The sequence below is a fragment of the Pagrus pagrus genome (genome assembly GCF_965226575.1).
Source record: "Pagrus pagrus genome assembly, chromosome: 7".
NCBI lineage: Eukaryota > Metazoa > Chordata > Actinopteri > Spariformes > Sparidae > Pagrus > Pagrus pagrus.
The window spans coordinates 6,662,301-6,681,212 of record NC_140191.1 but is presented as its reverse complement, the minus strand read 5'-3'; the positions used below and the strand labels follow the sequence as shown (position 1 = coordinate 6,681,212).

Below are 18,912 nucleotides of genomic sequence, written 5' to 3'. Positions count from 1 at the left end.
AAGGTAAAACACAGCAGACAGAGTGCATGAAATCAAGTTAAATATAACAATTTAACATAAGTGCAGCAGCGCAAAGCGAGGCCTTGAACGGATCTCCTGCCTTTTCTAAGCCGATGCTTTTTAAACATACATCCATTTTTGCTAGCTTGCGGTCTTCTTCCCTGCTTTTTGGCATTTCCGTACTAATCTTGGCACATTATTGCCACCTGTCAATCTGTGAATAAGTGTGAACACATTGGCAGGAGTGTGTAATGTTTCACCTCCAGGCTCCAGCACATGCACACAATACAAACAAAACGGGCACCCGCTCACCAAACTCTTGTTTTAAAGAACTGCTATTAGTAAAAAATAAAAGCTAGCCGAGGCACAGCAGTCACAGTCACAATAAAAAGACCGATAAGCTGAAAAATCATGACTTAGTGTAACTTACAGTGACAGTTCCTCCGGCCTTCAGAGTGAACTTGTGGGGAAACTTGTAGAGGATGGGGGTGCCGCTGCCTACTTGTCTCTTCACCTGCCAGTTGGCCAGAGATTGGTCCTGCAGGAGAGAAATGGGAAGAGAGACGGAGGACAGAAAATTTTAAAACAAAACTGATATTTTGTCCAGCATGAAAAAACATTTAACACACCAAAAAGGTGTAGGCTACAGATACATATGCCTGTCCTTCTTAGAATACACACTCTGGTATGGAAAGCATTAGCCGAATTATATGAAGGTTAATTAGATTATGATATATATCAAATCGAACAACATGTGTTTAACACGAGTGTTTGAAAAGCCATTCTCACCTCGTCGGCCTTGTTGCTCAGACGGACGTACTTGCCCTCCAGGTCGACCTCGTCCACAGTGATGCGCCCGCTGGCCGAGGCGTGCTGGCTAATGCGAGTCTTGGTCACGGTGCCCCCCGCCATGCTGGAGGTCTCGCTGTCGTTGTCATTGAGGCGGCGCTTCTTGCTGCTGCCCGCGCCAGAGGAGTTGCGGCTGCTGGAGGCGGTGGCGGCGGAGGCGGACTGGAGCAGGCGGCTGGTGTGGCTGTGGCCTGAGCCGGAGGTCCGCGTCACCATGACCTTGCTGGGCGGAGGGCTGGGTGACAGACGCAGCCTGAGGAGAGAGGGAGGAAGAGATTCAGATGACAGAAACAGACCAAGGCAGTTAGTGTAACACAGATACAGTCTCACATTGTTTTTGTATCTCACCCTCACTGTTCTATGACTCTTACCCCACAGCTACTACAGCCAACCTGCTCCAGTGATTGGCTGATTGACAAAGAGCCTTGAACCAGAACTGGAATCTAGGAAAAACTGCCTCTGCTGTTACTGCAGCAGCCTCTGAGAAAAATCTACATCAACCTTCAGTATCTTCTAATCTCCCATAATGTGGAAAGTTAGATTTCCATGTCTTTTTTGATTATAAAGCAAATTTTAAGTTTAAAATTCTGGTATTGTGACAACCTTAGGCTGCAGGAGAGAGAAAGTTAATCATTCATGTAGGTACAAATGTAGCAAAGAAACAATATCTTTGTATTATTTATGTTTATTTATCCTGTTATGTTCATCAGGAAAATACATAAGTCTAAGTCTTTCAAAATATGTGCACACAGCTCTGTTTATTATACACTGGGTGAAACCAGACACGGGAAAAATACAGTCAGGTCTTACATGTCGAGGCCAAAATATGTGATTGTTGACCATTTTATTCCAAAACCAGGAGCATTAATCTGAAGCCATTACAGCTTCCACTCCTCTGGTTTTAAGCTCTCCATTTGGGCTGCACGATATGGTGGAAAAAAATCATTTTGCAATTATTTTGTCGGATATTGCAATCACGATATGATTGGTGATCATTCAATTCAATTTTCCTTTTCACTAAAAAAGCAAATAAAATCATAATTGCTGAGGTCTGAACCAAACAAACATGTTTTCTCACATCTCTGCAGCATTACAGTACTTTGTTACAATCCTATTGGTCACACAGTTGACATTTTCCGTGATTTGGATTTCTCTCTTGGCCATATTGTGATTTTGGTAATATTTTTGATACATCGCGCAGCCCTTCTTTCCACCAGATTTCTGAGCTTGGCTGCAGGGATTTGATCCCATTTATCCACAAGAGCAACAGTGAGGTCCAACACTGATGTTGGATGTTCAGGTCTGGCTCACAGTCGGTGTGCTAGTTCGTCCCAAAGGTGTCGGATGGGGTTGAAGTCAGGGCCAAACCAAAAAAACAGGGGTCTGGGTCTGGCTTTGTGCACACAGGCTCTTCCCCAAACTGTTGCTACAGAGTTGGAAGCATACCATTATCTTAAATATCATGTATATTGTAACATTTTAGTTCCGATCTGTGCTTCTTTGGCAAAGTCAGTAATGACTTCACTGTTTGTATTCTGTCTTGTTAGTGATCCCTCCCTTCCTGTAACAACTAGTAGACCTTTAGTAGTCCAATGATCTACCTTCTGCTCTACATCAACCTCACCTCTCCTCCTCTCCCTCCAGCAGCTTCCTGTAAGCATTAATCTCCATGTCCAGGGCCAGTTTGATGTCCAGCAGCTCCTGGTACTCGTCCAGCTGCTGCAGCATCCGAGCTCGGATTTCGGCTATCTCCTGCTCTTTATCCGCCAACCGTCGGCGCGTCAGGTCCCGCTCCCTCGACAGAGCCTCCTCCAGCTCCCGCACCTTGGACTCGCTCGCTGACAGCTGATTAAGAGAGAACACACACACACTAAAGGTTAGTCAATTAAGACAACAATTCAAACACCGCTAGTCTGCTCGATGAGTCAGATGAGGCTTAAATGAATCAATCGTGCTTAAAGGTGAGGATAAACAGTTATCGGCCAGAAAAACCAGCAGACAGACATCAAACCGCTGACAGATAGTGTGACTGACGGACTGTATGAGGGTGTGAGTGTGTACCTGTTTCTGCAGCATGCTGAGCTGACCCGACATGCCCTCCAGTCGAACACGGGTCTGCTGAAGCTCTTCGTGAGCAGCTCCCACCAAGTGGCTATTCCTGTCAGCTGAGTGACGGGCGTTCTCCAGCTGACACACAGAGACACACAAAGACACACCTTTCAGCACTGGTTTACTACACTGAACTGCCTGAGCTAAAACTCTGCCGCCGACACACAGATTATACACTCAGAGTTGTGTTTACTCTATTTCACAGGACGTCATTTAATGAACAAAGTCTCTGAACTTGTTTGAAGACCAAACGCCACAAAAGAAAAAAACTTTTTAGCCTGTTGCTTTTTGCAATCTCTTCTATTAAGTTAACTCACTAAGAAAGATATTTTTAAGTAGTAGAGTAGAGTAGAGTAAAACTTTAATGTCCCTGTGGGGCAACTGACTTTACAGAGAGTAGTCAAACACAAATACATAATCACATCAACCACATACACAAGACAATATCCACATCACTTACACTATCACCAGAGATCATGGAGGTAGTTTGTTTTAAAAGCCAAAGGAATAAAAGATAATCTGTATCCGTTTGTGATGACCTTTTGAATGTCTTGTGAAATTTTATTCATACTTTGGTTTGAGAGATCAAATCAACATCAACATCCTGAAGATCACTAGGGGACATCATTAAATACAAAAAACCCTTCTGAGACGAGAGATCAGCGTCAAATACTGTTTGGCGGTCTGTCTCAGGTAAAATGTACTTTACTTTACTTTTAACTTTTAGCTTAATCATTTATTATAGATAGATTTATTATAATAAAAGAGTTTGAAGTTGTAAACGTGACGTCTTGTCAATTCAGATGGATTTTGTTTGGCTGTCAGTGTTTCTATCGATCAAAACCATCCAACAATAACTCTCATTGTTATAGTCCTCCACCATCCACCTGAGTTAGAGCAAATTTAAAATGTCCCATGTATAGTTATTGTTATAGTTGTCGTTATTGATGTCAAGAACCCTCAACAATCTCTACTTGGACTCTAGGTGTGGACAGAGCAGACGTACCTTAGAGTTGTAGGTCTTCTCCACCTCCTCCTTGTAGAGGCGGAGCTGCTCCTCGTGTTGGGCTCGCATCTCGACCAGCGCCTCGGCCAGCTTGCTTTCATAGTCCGTCTGCCGCCCGCCTTCGATCTCCACCATGCGAGACTCGTGCCGGCGTCTGGACTCACGCATCTCCTACAGACGCAGACAGGTTGGAGGTTAGGTTATTTTAGGTTTTATGGATCTGCCTAGTTTGACTTGTATTGATGAGACTCTTTATTACTTTATTAAGCCACAAAAACAGTCGTTTGTATTGACGGTTGGTTTATTTTCTTTCAGGCACTTTAAACAATTAAAAGACTCCACCTGCAGACACCTGTTATAGTCAATGAACTTAATTGCATTGATTAGTCAGTCGCTGTGCAGTAATTACTTGTTTAGAAGTACAGCGCTGTTGACCTTTAAGCAACTCCCAGTTAGTCTATTTACATTCAGAAAACACGTCTGTTGGTCAGGACTCGACCAGGACCAGAAAATTATGAAAACTGTGATTTAATTATAGCAAAAAATTCAATCTAACAATTTAACTTGCACCTTGTAAATATTTGTACTTGTACTGTGTTTTATCATTTATGTGAAAACAAACATAAAAAAAGGAGAAACGAGAAGCAAAAAGATCTGCATCAGGAATGCAATCAAACAAGAAGGTGGTTGGAAGAGAATCAATATCCTTTGGAAAAGATGAAAAGTAGGACAGATGTCTTAGAAAAACAAAAACAGAAATAGAAGTGTTAAGGTGAAGAGTGGGAACCTCGTTGTAGATGTTCTTCTGGAACTCCAGTTCCTCCTTCAGGGTCTGCAGGCGGTTCTCGGCGTCCACTCTCCTCAGCATCTCATCCTGCAGCTGCCTCTTGGCATCAGCTAAGTTACCTTCCAACTGGGAGGGAGGAGGAGGAGAAGCAGAGAGAAGATGAAGAGGGAAATGTTCTCTAATGGAGGCATGTGAGAGAGAAAAAAAATCAAACACAGCTCTTGGTGTGATCTGTGCAGCGTTGTTTGAGCTATGAACCCTTTTTTGAAGCCAGATCCTGCAGTTCCTCAGTGTGGCCAGTAGATGGAGCAAAGCCACAACTGTATCTACATCAGTCTTGTGGTAAAATTCATTGATAAAACAAACAATGGAAAATGCAACCTTGTCTGCCTCACCACCTTGTCCTCATTCATAATCAACTGCCTGGAGGGTTTACATAAAATTACTTCTTCTGCTGTTATATTTCTGTGCTTAGGAGGTAAAAAGCTCGCACACTGAGACAATCGTTTCAAATCTCAGTCTCTGTGGATTTGCACTCCAACTACTGACTGCTTTTCTAACAGGTGGCAACCAAGGATCATAAACTTTTTCCTTTAATACAATCACTGCAAGTACTTAGAAGTTAACCCAATGTAAACAGTGACAGGACCACAATGTTTCCTGTTTATAATTTAGAGTTACGTGTCATGGTAAAGACATCCTCTGTGAGCTGAAATGATTCGCTCAGTGTGTGTAGTACATTATATTTCAGACAATTTTCCATGTTTTCTATTTCTATTTCCTCTGAGCGACACGTGCACTTCCTGCCGTCGACTACCCTGTAAGACTTCAGGTGTTTTTACCTTTGCCAGCTGGGCCTTGAGGTCCTTCACTTCAGCCTCCAGGGCTCGCTTCTCCCCCATGGCGGTGGAGAGGGAGGCATCTTTAGAGTTGAGCAGGGCTTCCAGGTCCCTCAACCGGGCCAGAGCCGCCTCCAGGTCAGACTCCTTTTTACCGTTCCTGTAACAACACGAGACAGAGAAGATGTGGACGTTAGGTTGATGTCCCTTCAATAAGCTACGTGTCATTATCACACCCTGCTGTATACGACTTTCATATCTAGGAATATTGTCCTCCAGATGTTTAGGTACAGACCCCAACAAGTATCAGCATAAAAAAATACTTTAAGTACAGAAAGTAAAGTACACATTATGCAGACTGGCCCTTTTGAGACCAATGTATATTATATTATTGGATTTACGCATTAATTTATTTTTAAGTTTTGATTACTTCATATAATGCTGGGTAGCAGGAAAATTTCCCCCGGACTTCGAATAACTCTTCTCTTATTCTATATAATAATACACAAAGGTACAATATTTGCCTCTGAAGCGTAGTGGAGTAGAAGTATAAAGCAGCAGAAAAGGTAAAGTAGTAAAGTAAAGTAGAAGTATCTATACTTGATTAAGTGTCCTTAGTTATTTTACATCCATCTTCTTCTCTGGTAATACAGCTCATCCGTGTGCTTCAGGACTGTTCTCTTTGAGATGTTGTATAATTTAGCTCTTTTTTGACTTTGCAGTCTGGACACAGATGATTCGGCCTCTTTGGAGCCGTTTCATTCATCTCAAGTTGCTTTAAAAAAAAACTCACACCGAAGTGCTGACTGCTAGACTTCTGTTAAAGGTCTATACTTGATTGATTTTTGTTTTGTTTTTAATGCGCTTCTTTGCGTTATGTAAAGCACTTTGAACTGCCTCTGTGTTGAAGTTGGTTTGAATCCAACGGTATCCAGCATTCGATACAGCTCCTGTTTGCATCTGCATCAAACTTTATCGAGTGGTTAGTCACACGGGGTTATTCATTTTATCTTTTTTTAAAAAAAAGAAACATCAGAGAAACACAGGTTCCTTTGATCCCTTCTGACTAACGACTAAGAACAGGATGTTAAGACAAGCTTGCGCTGTAGCCTCATACTTTACCCAATTTAAACAAAAAAAATAAAAAAATCAGTGGATCTGTGCTCAGCTCAGCTCCTACATTAAGAGCTGTAGAGGAAATCATAAAACTCTCCTGCTGACATTAATGAGAACCTGTTCCCATATTTCTGCTTAAAGTGAAACTTGATGAGCAGTGTAACTGTGCAGCAGTGACACAAGTTGTCGATGACACAAACTACCATTGTACAGTGCAGCGAGAGGCAGTTGTCCACTGTTGATGTGAACTGAACTCAGGCCAACACATCAACATGCTGTTATTAGCCTTCCGTACCGAGTAAGAGCCCATTAAACTCTCTCTCCGGGGGAAGCTGTGTCGAGTTTAGAGGATTCACGTTTCTTGTGCATGTGCTTGTGCGTGTGTGCTCCGCCTCTCCTTTAACATCTCGACAGAAACCAATTTAGAGTTCTGGTTGGGTTGGGAGCAAAAAACAACTTGGATACAGGCATGGAAAAACAATACATGCCCAGCAGAAGATGAAGAGAGCGGAGGGGAGAGAGGGAGGTTGTTAGCCGTATAGGTGGTTCATGCACGGCGAGAAGGAAATGGGCTCCCTGTTATTCTATTTGTGCCTGTGGGCTAGTTCTTCATTGTCATTAATAATGGCCATCTGCTGGGGGAGATGGCTTCCAGGCTGCTCACACAGACCTCCGAGTCCTCCGGTCACTGCCAGCCGGGTGTGAGGACGAGCTTCACAATGAACTCAGATAAAGTTACACAGCAGAGTAATGAGTGACTGCAAAGATGGAGCCCATTCATAAGCTATTACCTCAGAAGTGAAAGTGTAATTTATTGGTTTATGATACAGCAATCAATTTCTATTACTGCGTTCAATAAACACTAATAAGGCTTTAGACGAGCCTGAAATTGCAACTCTGCTTCGTGAAAAGAGCCGGGACAAAGAGACGAGATGAACTGGTGGAAAAGCAGAACTACACTGAGGCCGTCTGCGTCGGGGACGGAGCTGAATGAGTCTTTTATGTCCAGAAAAAAAGTCTCAAATTAAATCCAGAGAAAACGCATCCATGATGCCTCACAGATGCACGATCAAGCTCAGAAAACTTGAATGGGTAATTATATAAAAGCCTTCCAGACGACTCATTGTTCAGATAAAAAGAAAAAGAGAAAGAGTCACAGCCCAGTGGGTCCAAATCAAATCATGGCCGACCATGCACACAAACACGCACACAAGAAGCTCTGGGACACACTTGATCAGACATGTTCCCTTAAAGTTACAGTGGAGTACATGCAGTCAAGTGCTAGTTTATTAGGTACACGTAGCTGAAACACTACATCCGACCTTCATGAAGGTTATGATGTTCAGTTTTTGTTGAAGCAGTCTTATGGTCATTTTGGAGGCTGTGGTTTGTGATAATCCTCTTGAGAGGTGTTTCTAATGTTTGGTTTACACTGCTCTGTTTCTTCCTAGGTCTACCCTAGACCGAGATAAGATCTCCATCATACTTTAATTAAGGCATACATGAAAACTATGTGTCTAAATTAATGTGTCTCTCTTTTTTTGCAGAAAAAAGTATAATTACAGCATTAAAAGCCTTAAAATGGTCCCCACTCCTTCTCCCTCATTAAAAATTCCAGAATATATGAATATTAAAATATTTTTCATTTCAGAAGTTGAACCAGAGACCAACCACTTAAAGCATTTTCAATAGAAAAGTCCAGAAATGGCCAATCGTCTGAATAATCACAGCTGAACCGGGAAACATAACAGCCAATCGGTTTGTTGCACTGACGCGAGCGCACAGTTGAGATTCCCGACAGTTTCAACTGATTGTGTGCGGCTGCAGATGGAGAGGGATCTAACGTTAATGCAAAGGATTACCAGGAAAGGTGAGGTTATCAAAAAAAGAGCTCTGGTAGGATGAGCTGACATCACATCACATCACGACACTGTGGGCTGAGCCCTTAAAGATGTTGTCGTGAGGCCGCGAGCATGAGTAGTAGAAGTATAAAAAAAGCATTTTATTTTTAATTTGGACCAAAGTGACCAAACTTTTTAAAGCAGTTGCAGTTCTGGCTCTCTCCTGCATTTAGACAGGGACCTGGTCTTGTTAGCCTGAAATTACTGCCCAGGGACGTTGCCAAGATGACTGCCGAGTGGTGAGACTTGCCTGAACGGACTCTGGTTAAACTTCTGAACACAAGATGTTTTTGGAGACTTCAAGTATCCACATCACACTTGTGTATGCTGAATAGTGGACCAGGATTGGCTTCCAGACTATTTGATACCACAAATCATGCAATATGGAAGAAAAACATTTCTGACCGGAGGGGGACTTTTATAAACTTGCAGCTAGGTGTATATATTCTTTGGTAACTCAACAATGACCTTTTCCAGAGCCCTTAACCAAATTTAAATGACCAGATGTTTTGACCAGATGTTCATACATTCCTTCTCTACAGCAAAGCACATATTCATATTTATAAACTCCCCCAGTCATTAAAACAGTCTTCTACAGTATCATTTAACAGCTGGTTGTAAAAGCCCTGCTCAGGGACATATTGTTTGACTGCACTTCAGTGATTAACGGATGTATGTCTCATTTGAAACATACACTCGGTTGGCAGTTTATTAGGTACACAGAGCTAAAACAATAAATCCTTCCTTCATGAGGGTTACAATGTTCAGTTATTGTTCAGATGTAAAGAGGCTGCAGTTTATTGCTGTTGAGTTGTACTGCAATTTAAGCCCCACTCCATGATATTTAACGTGAGTAATTTCCTGACAATGTTGGTGAGCCACACTGTTAGCCAAATGATCTGTGAGTCATGCACCCTCCTACAAGCTTGTGCAGGCACACAGACCGTTTGAGAAGCTGTGAGGAAATTCAAAAATACAGTACAGGTTACAGTTTGCCCCTGAATAAATGCTTAGGCTCATAATTACCCAAGAGGAATTGATGTTAGAGTGACCGTTATCACTATCGATGCTAATATCTATGCTTCTGCTATCCATTCTCATATCCCTGCTATTGCTATCCAAGGTATAATCAATGCTATTGCTATCCATGCTAATATCCATGCTACCTTTATCCATGCTAATATTTATGCTATCGCTATCCATGGTAATATCTATGCTACTGCTATCCATGGTAATATCTATGCTATTGCTATCCATGTTAATATCCATGCTATTGCTATCCATGCTAATATCCACACTATCACTATTAATGCTAATATCTATGCTATTGCTATCCATGTTAATATCCATGCTATTGCTATCCATGCTAATATCCACAATATGACTATTAATGCTAATATCTATGCTATTGCTATCTAATCACGCCAATATCAGTGCTAAGGCTATCCAAGCTATTATATGTCTATCGTTATCCATGCTAATAACCATGCTTTTGCTATCATGTTAATATCTGTGCTGCTATCACAATCCATGCTAATGTCCATGCTTTCCCTGTCCATATTATTGTTGTTACTATTGCTATCTATGCTAATGTCCATGCTATCGTTATACATTCTAATAATGTTGATTTGCTAAAACAGCAGCCTGGTTGCGACGGTAATTGAGACCGTCTGTCTTTTTGAAAAAGGTCACGTTAACCTTTAAAAAAGGAAGTAACACTGGCTGGGGTGGAGCTTAAAACTGACAGGTGTGTCTATTATTTTGTCCACCCCATTTATATCAATGAGTATAGGATTAATAACAGAAATATCTCTCTCTCCATACATATTGAAAACACTGGAGGAATTCTGATTTAAATCACAGTTAGTTAAGACTTTTTTTTTTCCTGCTCTTTTGTTGCAATACAGGAATGTGACTCTTTACAAACCAGCTGTGAAAGTACTTGAGATTACGACTGTACATGCACAGGGAAAAACATGAATGTTTCAAGAACACACATGTACGTGCATATACACACACCGACACCTACAAACATTCCCTGAATTCTTGAACTTCCAAAGACTTGAAGCCTACAGTAACAGAGCCGCCCTATCGGCCATCAATATGTGTCAAAGACGCCAACAAGACAGGCAGAGAAGTGGAGTAAAGCGAGGTGTGGTTACTGCTGTAAAGTGTTTTAATGACTGTTCTCTTTCTGTGACGATAACGGGATAATAGTGTTTAACCACCTCTGGCCCGGTCGTGTTCCCTCAGGCTTGTGTAACTCTCTAGGAGTGATGAAAACTGATTTTACAAAGGCTGCTGCTGTTGTTGTGTAACATTTCAAATTCACCACAATGCTGCTCATTAACATATTACGGACTTTAATAATAAAACAGCCAAAACAGGCCTGTAATGAGTGAGAGAGACGTGTTTTCTTCTTATTTAATTGGGCTGTAAAGTGTAAGCATTAGTGATGTGAACACCACACACACATATATTTTTCACATTTGTATACAACTTGACATAAACATTACTTAAAACTATACAGCTCTTTGTCCAGACGTTAATACTCTTTTCAGTGAAACATTTTAACGGGCTGATTCTGTGGGCAGATGAATGCTTGTTAGTGTGGCTGGCTGTGAAATGTTTGAGCGCTAATGGGCCCAGTGGATCAGCTCCAACAGTGAATTAATGGACAGTGGTGGGTTTGGTACAGTGACATGCTGTTTTACTTGTACTCACTTCATGCACTAATATGATGGCAGGACAGAGTGTGTTTCCATACAGCAGAATGACACGCAGTGTAGTCATGAGATCGCTGTTACACTACAGCGGTTTCAGTACAAGTGACACACTCCAATGAAAAAAAAAGGAAAAGACTAAGACTTGGACACGGGGGTGTTTTACGCTAAATGCTAACACCAGCATGCTAGCATTCTCCCAATAACAATGCTAATATTCAGATATTCAGCAAGTATAACATTTACCATGTTCACAGCCTTAGTTTAGCGTGCTAGCATGCTACATTTGCTAATTATCACCAGCACAAAGTACAGCCTTCATTACTTAATAAAGTGTGTTTACAGGTCTCTGCATATGTTAAAAAGTGGTTTAAGTCCTTTAATGCTCCAGAGGAAGCTGCATGTAATGAAATATATTGCCTCCAGTGAAGTCTCTCAATGGCTGTTGCATTGTGGGTAATGTAGGCACCAGGTTTTGTAAAGTAGTCTACTGGTCTAGAATTACGCTCCTATAACACTGCTGGACTCATTATGAACTCTTTAAAAAGAAACGATCAAAATCGATTCAGCAGAATCAACTTTATAATATCAACTTTATTATTCCACTCTCTTTCCCTTTTCAAAACCTGCTGCCTACATTACCCACAGTTCACCAGCCACTGAGTGACATCACCGGAGGCAGTGTATCAGATTACATGCAGCTTCTTTTGTAGCCACAAAAGGCTTCACACCACTCTTCTTCACATCTGCAGTAGTGCCCCGCAAGACCTGTAAACACACTTTAATGAGTAAAACTGGTGGAGGTGGCAAACTTTGACCAGATGATGGTGCTAGATAAAAAAAACGTCACCAAAGTTATAGGGACACGAACGTCTGTACAAGCTTCATGGTAATCAATCCACCAAACTTGTCAACCTCGTGGTGGCGCAAGAGAAAAAGTCAGGGGATCATCAGAGTTGTGACATCATCCTCTGGGAAACATGAATATCTGAATGTTTTTCCGGAGGCAGGAACGGCAGCTTGGAATCAATCGAACAACAAAGCACGACATGCATTTTCTGATCAAACAAGAGGTTCTGGTTTGATCTCTGAATGACTCATATAATGACTCGCTTTGATGCGATTGTGCTTATTTTTCTGTGATCTTGTGATTTAATACTGATTCAGGATGAATGTGGAGCAGATATGAAGCCACAATTTTAAAAAAAGCAATACAGAAGATAATAGTTTAGCCTTCGTAGCAACAAGGATATAACATCCACACCTATCCAGTTTGGAAAAGAAGAAGAAACCCACTTTATTACACCATGTGTAACACTGTGATGGACTCTTCTGTACTGTTCTTTAACACGCTGTCTTTGCTTCTGTCAACTCCAGGATGGTGTTCGGGTGATGTTCCTGGATGTCGGCTTAAAACAACGGAAGGATTTTATAAAAACCTTTTCAGAGTGTGTGTGTGTGTTTGTATTTCTTTGAAGTCCATGTGTGCACGTGGGTGTATTTGTGCATGTTTGAGTCTGTTCTGCACTGTGTGGGAGTGCTGGCTGCAGCAACTGTGTACACCACCATGTATGTTAAACGCATCTGTGTACTTGCATGTATGTGCAGATTTTCCTTCTTATGACATCATGTGTTAACAAATGCGTGTGTGCCAACACGTTCAGTACATATACAGTGTTCTCGTATGCTATTTACATAAATCCAGTGCAGGGTGTGTGTGTGAGTGCTTTGTGCGGGCGTTTGCTTTGGACTACCTGTTTATATAATCTAGCATGAATTGCGTAATTAAAGAGCCTCAGCATAAATATCCTCTGACTTTATGTTTACATTCTGTTCCATCAAAGCTCTGAAGCCTCGCAGCCAGTGCTCAGAACACGTGTGGAGCCACTCCGCAGTTATTTTCTAAGAATCACACTATTAATATTTACACTACAATACACAGTCAGCATGAGACTAACAAATGTGGTGCTGAGAATGGCTGAGAGCCAACAGATGAGCAAACAAATTGCAGATTACATTTGGGAAATTAGGTGAATAAAGCGAAAGAAATACCAGCCAGTTTCATCAAGATAAGGAAAAAAATCTGTTGCAAGTAAAAACAAGGCAGCAGAGTTGCTTTGGAGCATGCAAACTGAGAAAGACCTTTGTGCCAAAAGGGCAGCGCTGCACGTTTCATACCTCACACTGGAAGAGGGAATTAAAAACAGACAAAGAAGTGTAATTTCGGCAAGCCTTATTCTTATTTTTTCCAGTGTGGACCACTTGTCTTATTTGTCATGCCTTCTTTCCTCCCACACACAAAGTCGACACCGCTGAATAAAAATAATATAACTGAAAAATAATAAAGGTTTACACATCATTCCACCCTCTTCAGCTGCTATATCAAAGCTTTTTTAAGGCAGTTTGTTACAATAGAGTAAATGACACATTTTTGAGGCACAGACACAAAATGGGAGCTATTGGACGGAGACAGTGTGAGATGGGGGAGAGGAGGGGAGGAGAGGAGAGGAGAGGAGAGGAGAGGTTGGTGTTGGTGGTGGTGGTGGTGGTGGTGTTGGTGGAGGGGGGAGTGTGAAATGGAAATGCGAAAAGAAAGAGACAAAAAGAAAAAGAGAAAGAGGGGGAATAATAGAGACGAGAAATCTGAGGAGGAGGAGGAGGAATGTGTTGGCTCGGCTCCCAGCCTCAAGGATGACTCACAGCTATCTTTGTCCACCCCAGTAACGAGAAACGAACCCCGCCTCGTGGAGTGAAAGAGAGAAAAAAGCCCACTCCCCCCCGCCTCCTGTTTTGCTATGCCGTTGCCGCGGCAACCAAGGCCTTGTCGTCAGGCCCTGCCATTTCTACCACGCTGCGGACGCAATGGAATAAAAAGGTGTAGACTCTTCTGAGCAGATTTTTCAAAATATCTCTGAGAGGGTGTGCTTTTTTTCAACACTAACCTATAATTTTACAGAAGATATGGCAGATGAATTACTGCAGCCACACAGCCGGGGAAAAAAGCTTCATGAGACCTTGGCAGCAATGATGCCAAGTAGTAATCAGCACTGAGAACTAAGACAAAACCTCAATTTGAGACAAAAGTGTAGTCGTTTTAGAGCAGATTTACATTTAAATTCAGACAGGAAGAAACACTGTTTCATATTTTGTGTACAATTTCTCACAACTACTCTGGATTTGTGAAACAGAAGATCTCACAGGAGTTGAATCTGTGTGCGCTTTCTTTTCGTTTCAACTTTACCAGACGGCTAAATTTAAAACATTTGAGATTATACAGCCTCATCGTCTGACCTCTGCCTCCCCCGTTTCTCCGACTTTGCAGGAAAAATCTATGCTCTTACTTCTGAGTGTAGTCTACCAGCCTGTACTGCACTGATCTGATTGTTTCTGATCATTAGAGGACATAATCTTGGCTGCACTGGGTCCCATTTAAAAGGTTAGTTCACCCCAAACATACTCCCTCCCTTACCTCTGATGCTTTCTACCCATAGACAGTTTATGGTATTTTCACTCAGGCTTTGGGTTAATTGTATCAGGAGATGTCTGCTGCCACCCCAACATAATTGAGGTGAATGGTTAATTTGTTCAATTTCTAATTTAATTTAACGTCTCTTTCTCTTCCGATTACTCTGGATAATTCGCAGACCTCCCCGTCAACAGTGTTCAGAGCGACAAGTACAAACTGTTGATAGCATGCACGCTGGTTTATCTTCCTGGAAAGAGATTTCCCTGTTGACTTTGTAAAAACATTTTCAATGCTTCAATGATTGCGATGAGTGAGATTTTGAATTCTTATTTTAAAAGGGAAAGTTGACCAACATATTCCCATTTATGGCAGCTGTCTGGAAAAGTAGCTGCGAGGGATTGAGATACCTACATGCACGCACTGACACCTGCCCCACTACAGCTGCAGCCTCGTGCAGTTCACCACGGAGCAGCTCCCCTGCAGCAGGAGGGGGTTCAAAGCTCTGCACATGGGCACATCTGCTGAAGCTGAGGAGGAAAAAACCAATGTGATTTTTTCCTGCCAGTGTATTTTAAACCAGTGCCTTTGTGAGGGGCTGCTGTAGCCACGAACAATTCATCACCTCGTTCATTTCCTGTTGCACAAAAGAATTCCTCAAACATGCACTACAAGTGTCCATTGATCCATATGGTGTGTAACTGTATAAACACACACACACACCCACTCAGTCTGGCGAGCATGTGTGGGCACATGTGGGTGGGGTTTCCCAATGACTCACTGCTCAAACACTGAGAGGAAAAAAAAAAAAAAAAAGAAGGGGGTTCTCCCAAATTCCCTATAGATCTTCGAAAATGTTCCCTTCGCCAATTATAGCCATCCTTTCCTCTTTTTCCACCCTGACTACATTCACAAAGCGGCTTTATGTTGACGACACTGGAGGGAAAAGGTGAGTAAGAGGAAGGTTGTTGGATAATGGGGGTTTCAGTAAACAAACACACGGACCCAGAAATAGAACTGGAGCCAGGAAAACGTGCTGGAGTACAGTAGTGTTACATTTATACTGTGTTAATGGGCCATTACAATAAAACACCTTTTCTGATGCAGGCTGCAACTAATGATGTTGTTTAATCTATCAAGCCAATCAAAAATATGTAAAGAATTCCATCACATTTTACAGAAACCCAAACCGAAAGTTTTAAGTGCTTGTTTTGTCCAACAACACTCACAGGTATTTCATCGTTCAACAAGCAGAGGCACAAATGCAGGTGGTGGAGGGGAGAGTCTGTTCTCTTACTCAGGACGGCATTCGGTTGAATCCTCACTCAACTTTCAAATTCTATCACTGTTTTAAAATTTCAGCATCACTGTGACATCGGTGGTTATTTTGTTATAGGAGAACAGTAAAATCAAAACGGGAACATGAATTTATGTCTGACTTTTTGAAAAGAGAATTAAATTTTTTTAGGTTTGTGCACGAAAATACACGGTTATATAAAACAAATCATCCCATTAAAAAAGCTCAATTACGTGAATGTTTGGTATTTTTAATAACTACGATAATTTATCATCAAAATTGCTGATTCATTTTAAGTCAGTCAACTAATTACTTAATGTGACATACTCTAACATATTAAAGGTGTATGAGGGCAGAAGAGCCGCAACGATTAATCGATTAGTTGTCAACTATTAAACTAATCAACTGTTTTGATAATTGATTAATCAGTTTGAGTCATTTTCTAAAGAATAAAAAAGTCAAAATTCTGATTCCAGCTTCGTAAATGTGAATATTTTCTGTTTCCTTTCCTCCTCTTTGACAGCACATCAAATATCTCTGGGCTGTGGACAAAACGAGACATTGACAACGTCATCTTGGGCTTTGGGAAACACTGAACAACATCTTTTTTACCATTTAAGGAGATTTTATTGACCAAACAACTGATCCACAGATTAATCGATAATGAAAATAATCACTTGCAGCCCTACTGCGGACAACCTCTGAGATGCACTGTTGTACTAACTTCAAACAAAATGAATATATCTGTAGTAGATGAGAGCTGATGAGAGCTGTGAGGAGTCTCAACCTGAATCTGAAGCACAGACTACAAAACGACAACACAAAAATCCATTAAGGCCTGCGAGCTCAAGACAAATCGTGTGTTGTGCAACTCTCACAAAAGAATATGCAGGAAAATAAACACTACAGGCTGGCACATGACTGCTTCCTGTGTCTCTTCAGGGAAGACGAACACAAGAACGGGGATTGTGTGTTTATGTGCATGTGTGTGGTAAATCACCAGAAACTGACAACAACGCAGTCTTTGCCAGGGGCCACCCGTACGCATCCACATGTGGCAGGCGGGAACAAAGTTCTCAGTGTATTCACTTTTTTAAAGCAGCGCAAATGTCGACCGTGTCTGATAGGTTTCAGGGAGTCGACTTCTTCTGACAAGACAACCACACAGAGAGGGGGAGGCAGAGAGCGGGAGGCAGAGAGGGGGAGACAGAGAGGGGGAGACAGAAAGGGGGAGGCAGAGAGCGGGAGGCAGAGAGGGGGAGGCGGTGTTCTCTCATGTCAAAACTTCCTAAAACAAAATCCCCAAACTGAAAAGAAGTATACGTACTCTCTTGTTCCATTCATGCCTGCTAAAATTTGCATTTGTTAATGCAGTTCTTCAAACACAGTGCAGTCTACACGTGAGGAAAGAGAAAGGTGTGTACAGGAAAAGTGTGTGTGTGTGTGTGTGTGTGTGTCCACAGTCCACAGTCCACAGACAAAAGAGGCCTATGAAACAGCCCTTGTTCCTCCCTTCATGATTAGCTGATGAATCATCAGAGTGTGAGTCAGGCGCCTGCTGCCTATTTATCTTTGTTTTTAGTTTATAAGCTACTTTCACTGCAACTGAGTGATATTATCAGCAGTGATTACGAGCGGTACCAGGATACATAGGTGCCACTTCACATTTCATTTTCCATATTTACACATCTGTAAAAAAAAAAAGAGTACACGTGAATGCAGGACCGACGATAAGGAATGCTACTGATAAAAAGGATGGTAACTATGCCAACTATCAGTTTCATGTTTCTAAACTTATCTTTATTGACCATCCATGTGTACAATCCCAAATAAATGACCCTTGAAGTATGTAACCTTGCTGAGCCTGCAGGGACTAAAACGACTTCCCTTTCCTTTTTAAAACAGGTTTAACTGCATTGCCTCAACACTTTTGGTTTGAGTATACAAGATATCTCAGAGTCTTCTGCCAATAAGGCACTGACACGCTGCACATTATGTGGCGCTGCACATTAATCGTACTTCTTAACTTGGCAATTCACACATCATTCTGATTGGAACAGTGTCTCAATTTGCAGTTTAATTCTCATTTGCATTAACAAGAAACCTCCCCGGTGGATCACAGCTCTCACTTATGCTCCAACAGATTGTGTTCTAGCCTCCACTCCAGCGAGGCACAGCTCTCTCTCTCTCTCCAGCTGCACTCAGTTACAATGAAAACTCCATGAGCGGAAAACTGAGAGCGCTGCTAATGTTAGCTGTACGCTAAACAAGACCCATGTGGAGTTTATGAGGCTGCGATGAGTTTTTGGTCAGCATTCTTTAGCTTGTGCTAGCCTATGAGGAAAACAGGATTTGATGCTTGGAGTATAACCAAGTTGTGGTTGTGGGACTGGCCCGAGGACTCGGTGCTCTCACGCAAAGTGGACTGGCATCGAATACAGACGTTAAAGGAAACACAGAGAGCTCACTGCTGAGTATACAAGAGACAAAAAGGGTTGTTTTGCATCAGGACAATTCAGTGTCAGGTGAGCTGAGAAACACTGAAAATGACACTGCCTTTGTTTTCCTGTGATTGTCTACACTTGGGCACTGTGTACTGTTCTCTGTGGCAAACCACACCCGTTTGGCGACAAGTTAAAAAAAAACATGCCAACTTGATGAGTGTGCGTGTGAGTGAAGAAATGGTATCAAAAAGAAGGAAACCAGCATTTTAGTTCCATATAACAAACACATTAACCGTAGCAGAGCAGTGCGCTACTCACAAAATACATGAGATAATAAATCTAATCAGCGTCTCCATCATTTCAAGAACAATAAAAGGC

The 18,912-nt window shown here is 41.8% G+C and overlaps 1 protein-coding gene across 7 annotated transcripts in view; it reads right to left on the bottom strand.

Annotated features, from left to right (window-relative positions):
- Nucleotides 1-18,912, bottom strand: part of LOC311259931 (lamin-A-like) — a 43,746-nt gene that overhangs the window by 5,341 nt on the left and 19,493 nt on the right. For all 7 annotated transcript variants that reach the window (XM_084357350.1, XM_084357352.1, XM_084357354.1 and 4 more), the window contains 7 exons: nt 5,594-5,750; nt 4,752-4,877; nt 3,965-4,135; nt 2,911-3,036; nt 2,474-2,694; nt 790-1,102; nt 431-538 (listed from right to left, as the gene is read on the bottom strand). In XM_084357350.1, coding sequence (XP_084213476.1) covers nt 431-538; nt 790-1,102; nt 2,474-2,694; nt 2,911-3,036; nt 3,965-4,135; nt 4,752-4,877; nt 5,594-5,750 — 1,222 coding nt within the window. The remainder of the gene's footprint in view (nt 1-430; nt 539-789; nt 1,103-2,473; nt 2,695-2,910; nt 3,037-3,964; nt 4,136-4,751; nt 4,878-5,593; nt 5,751-18,912) is intronic.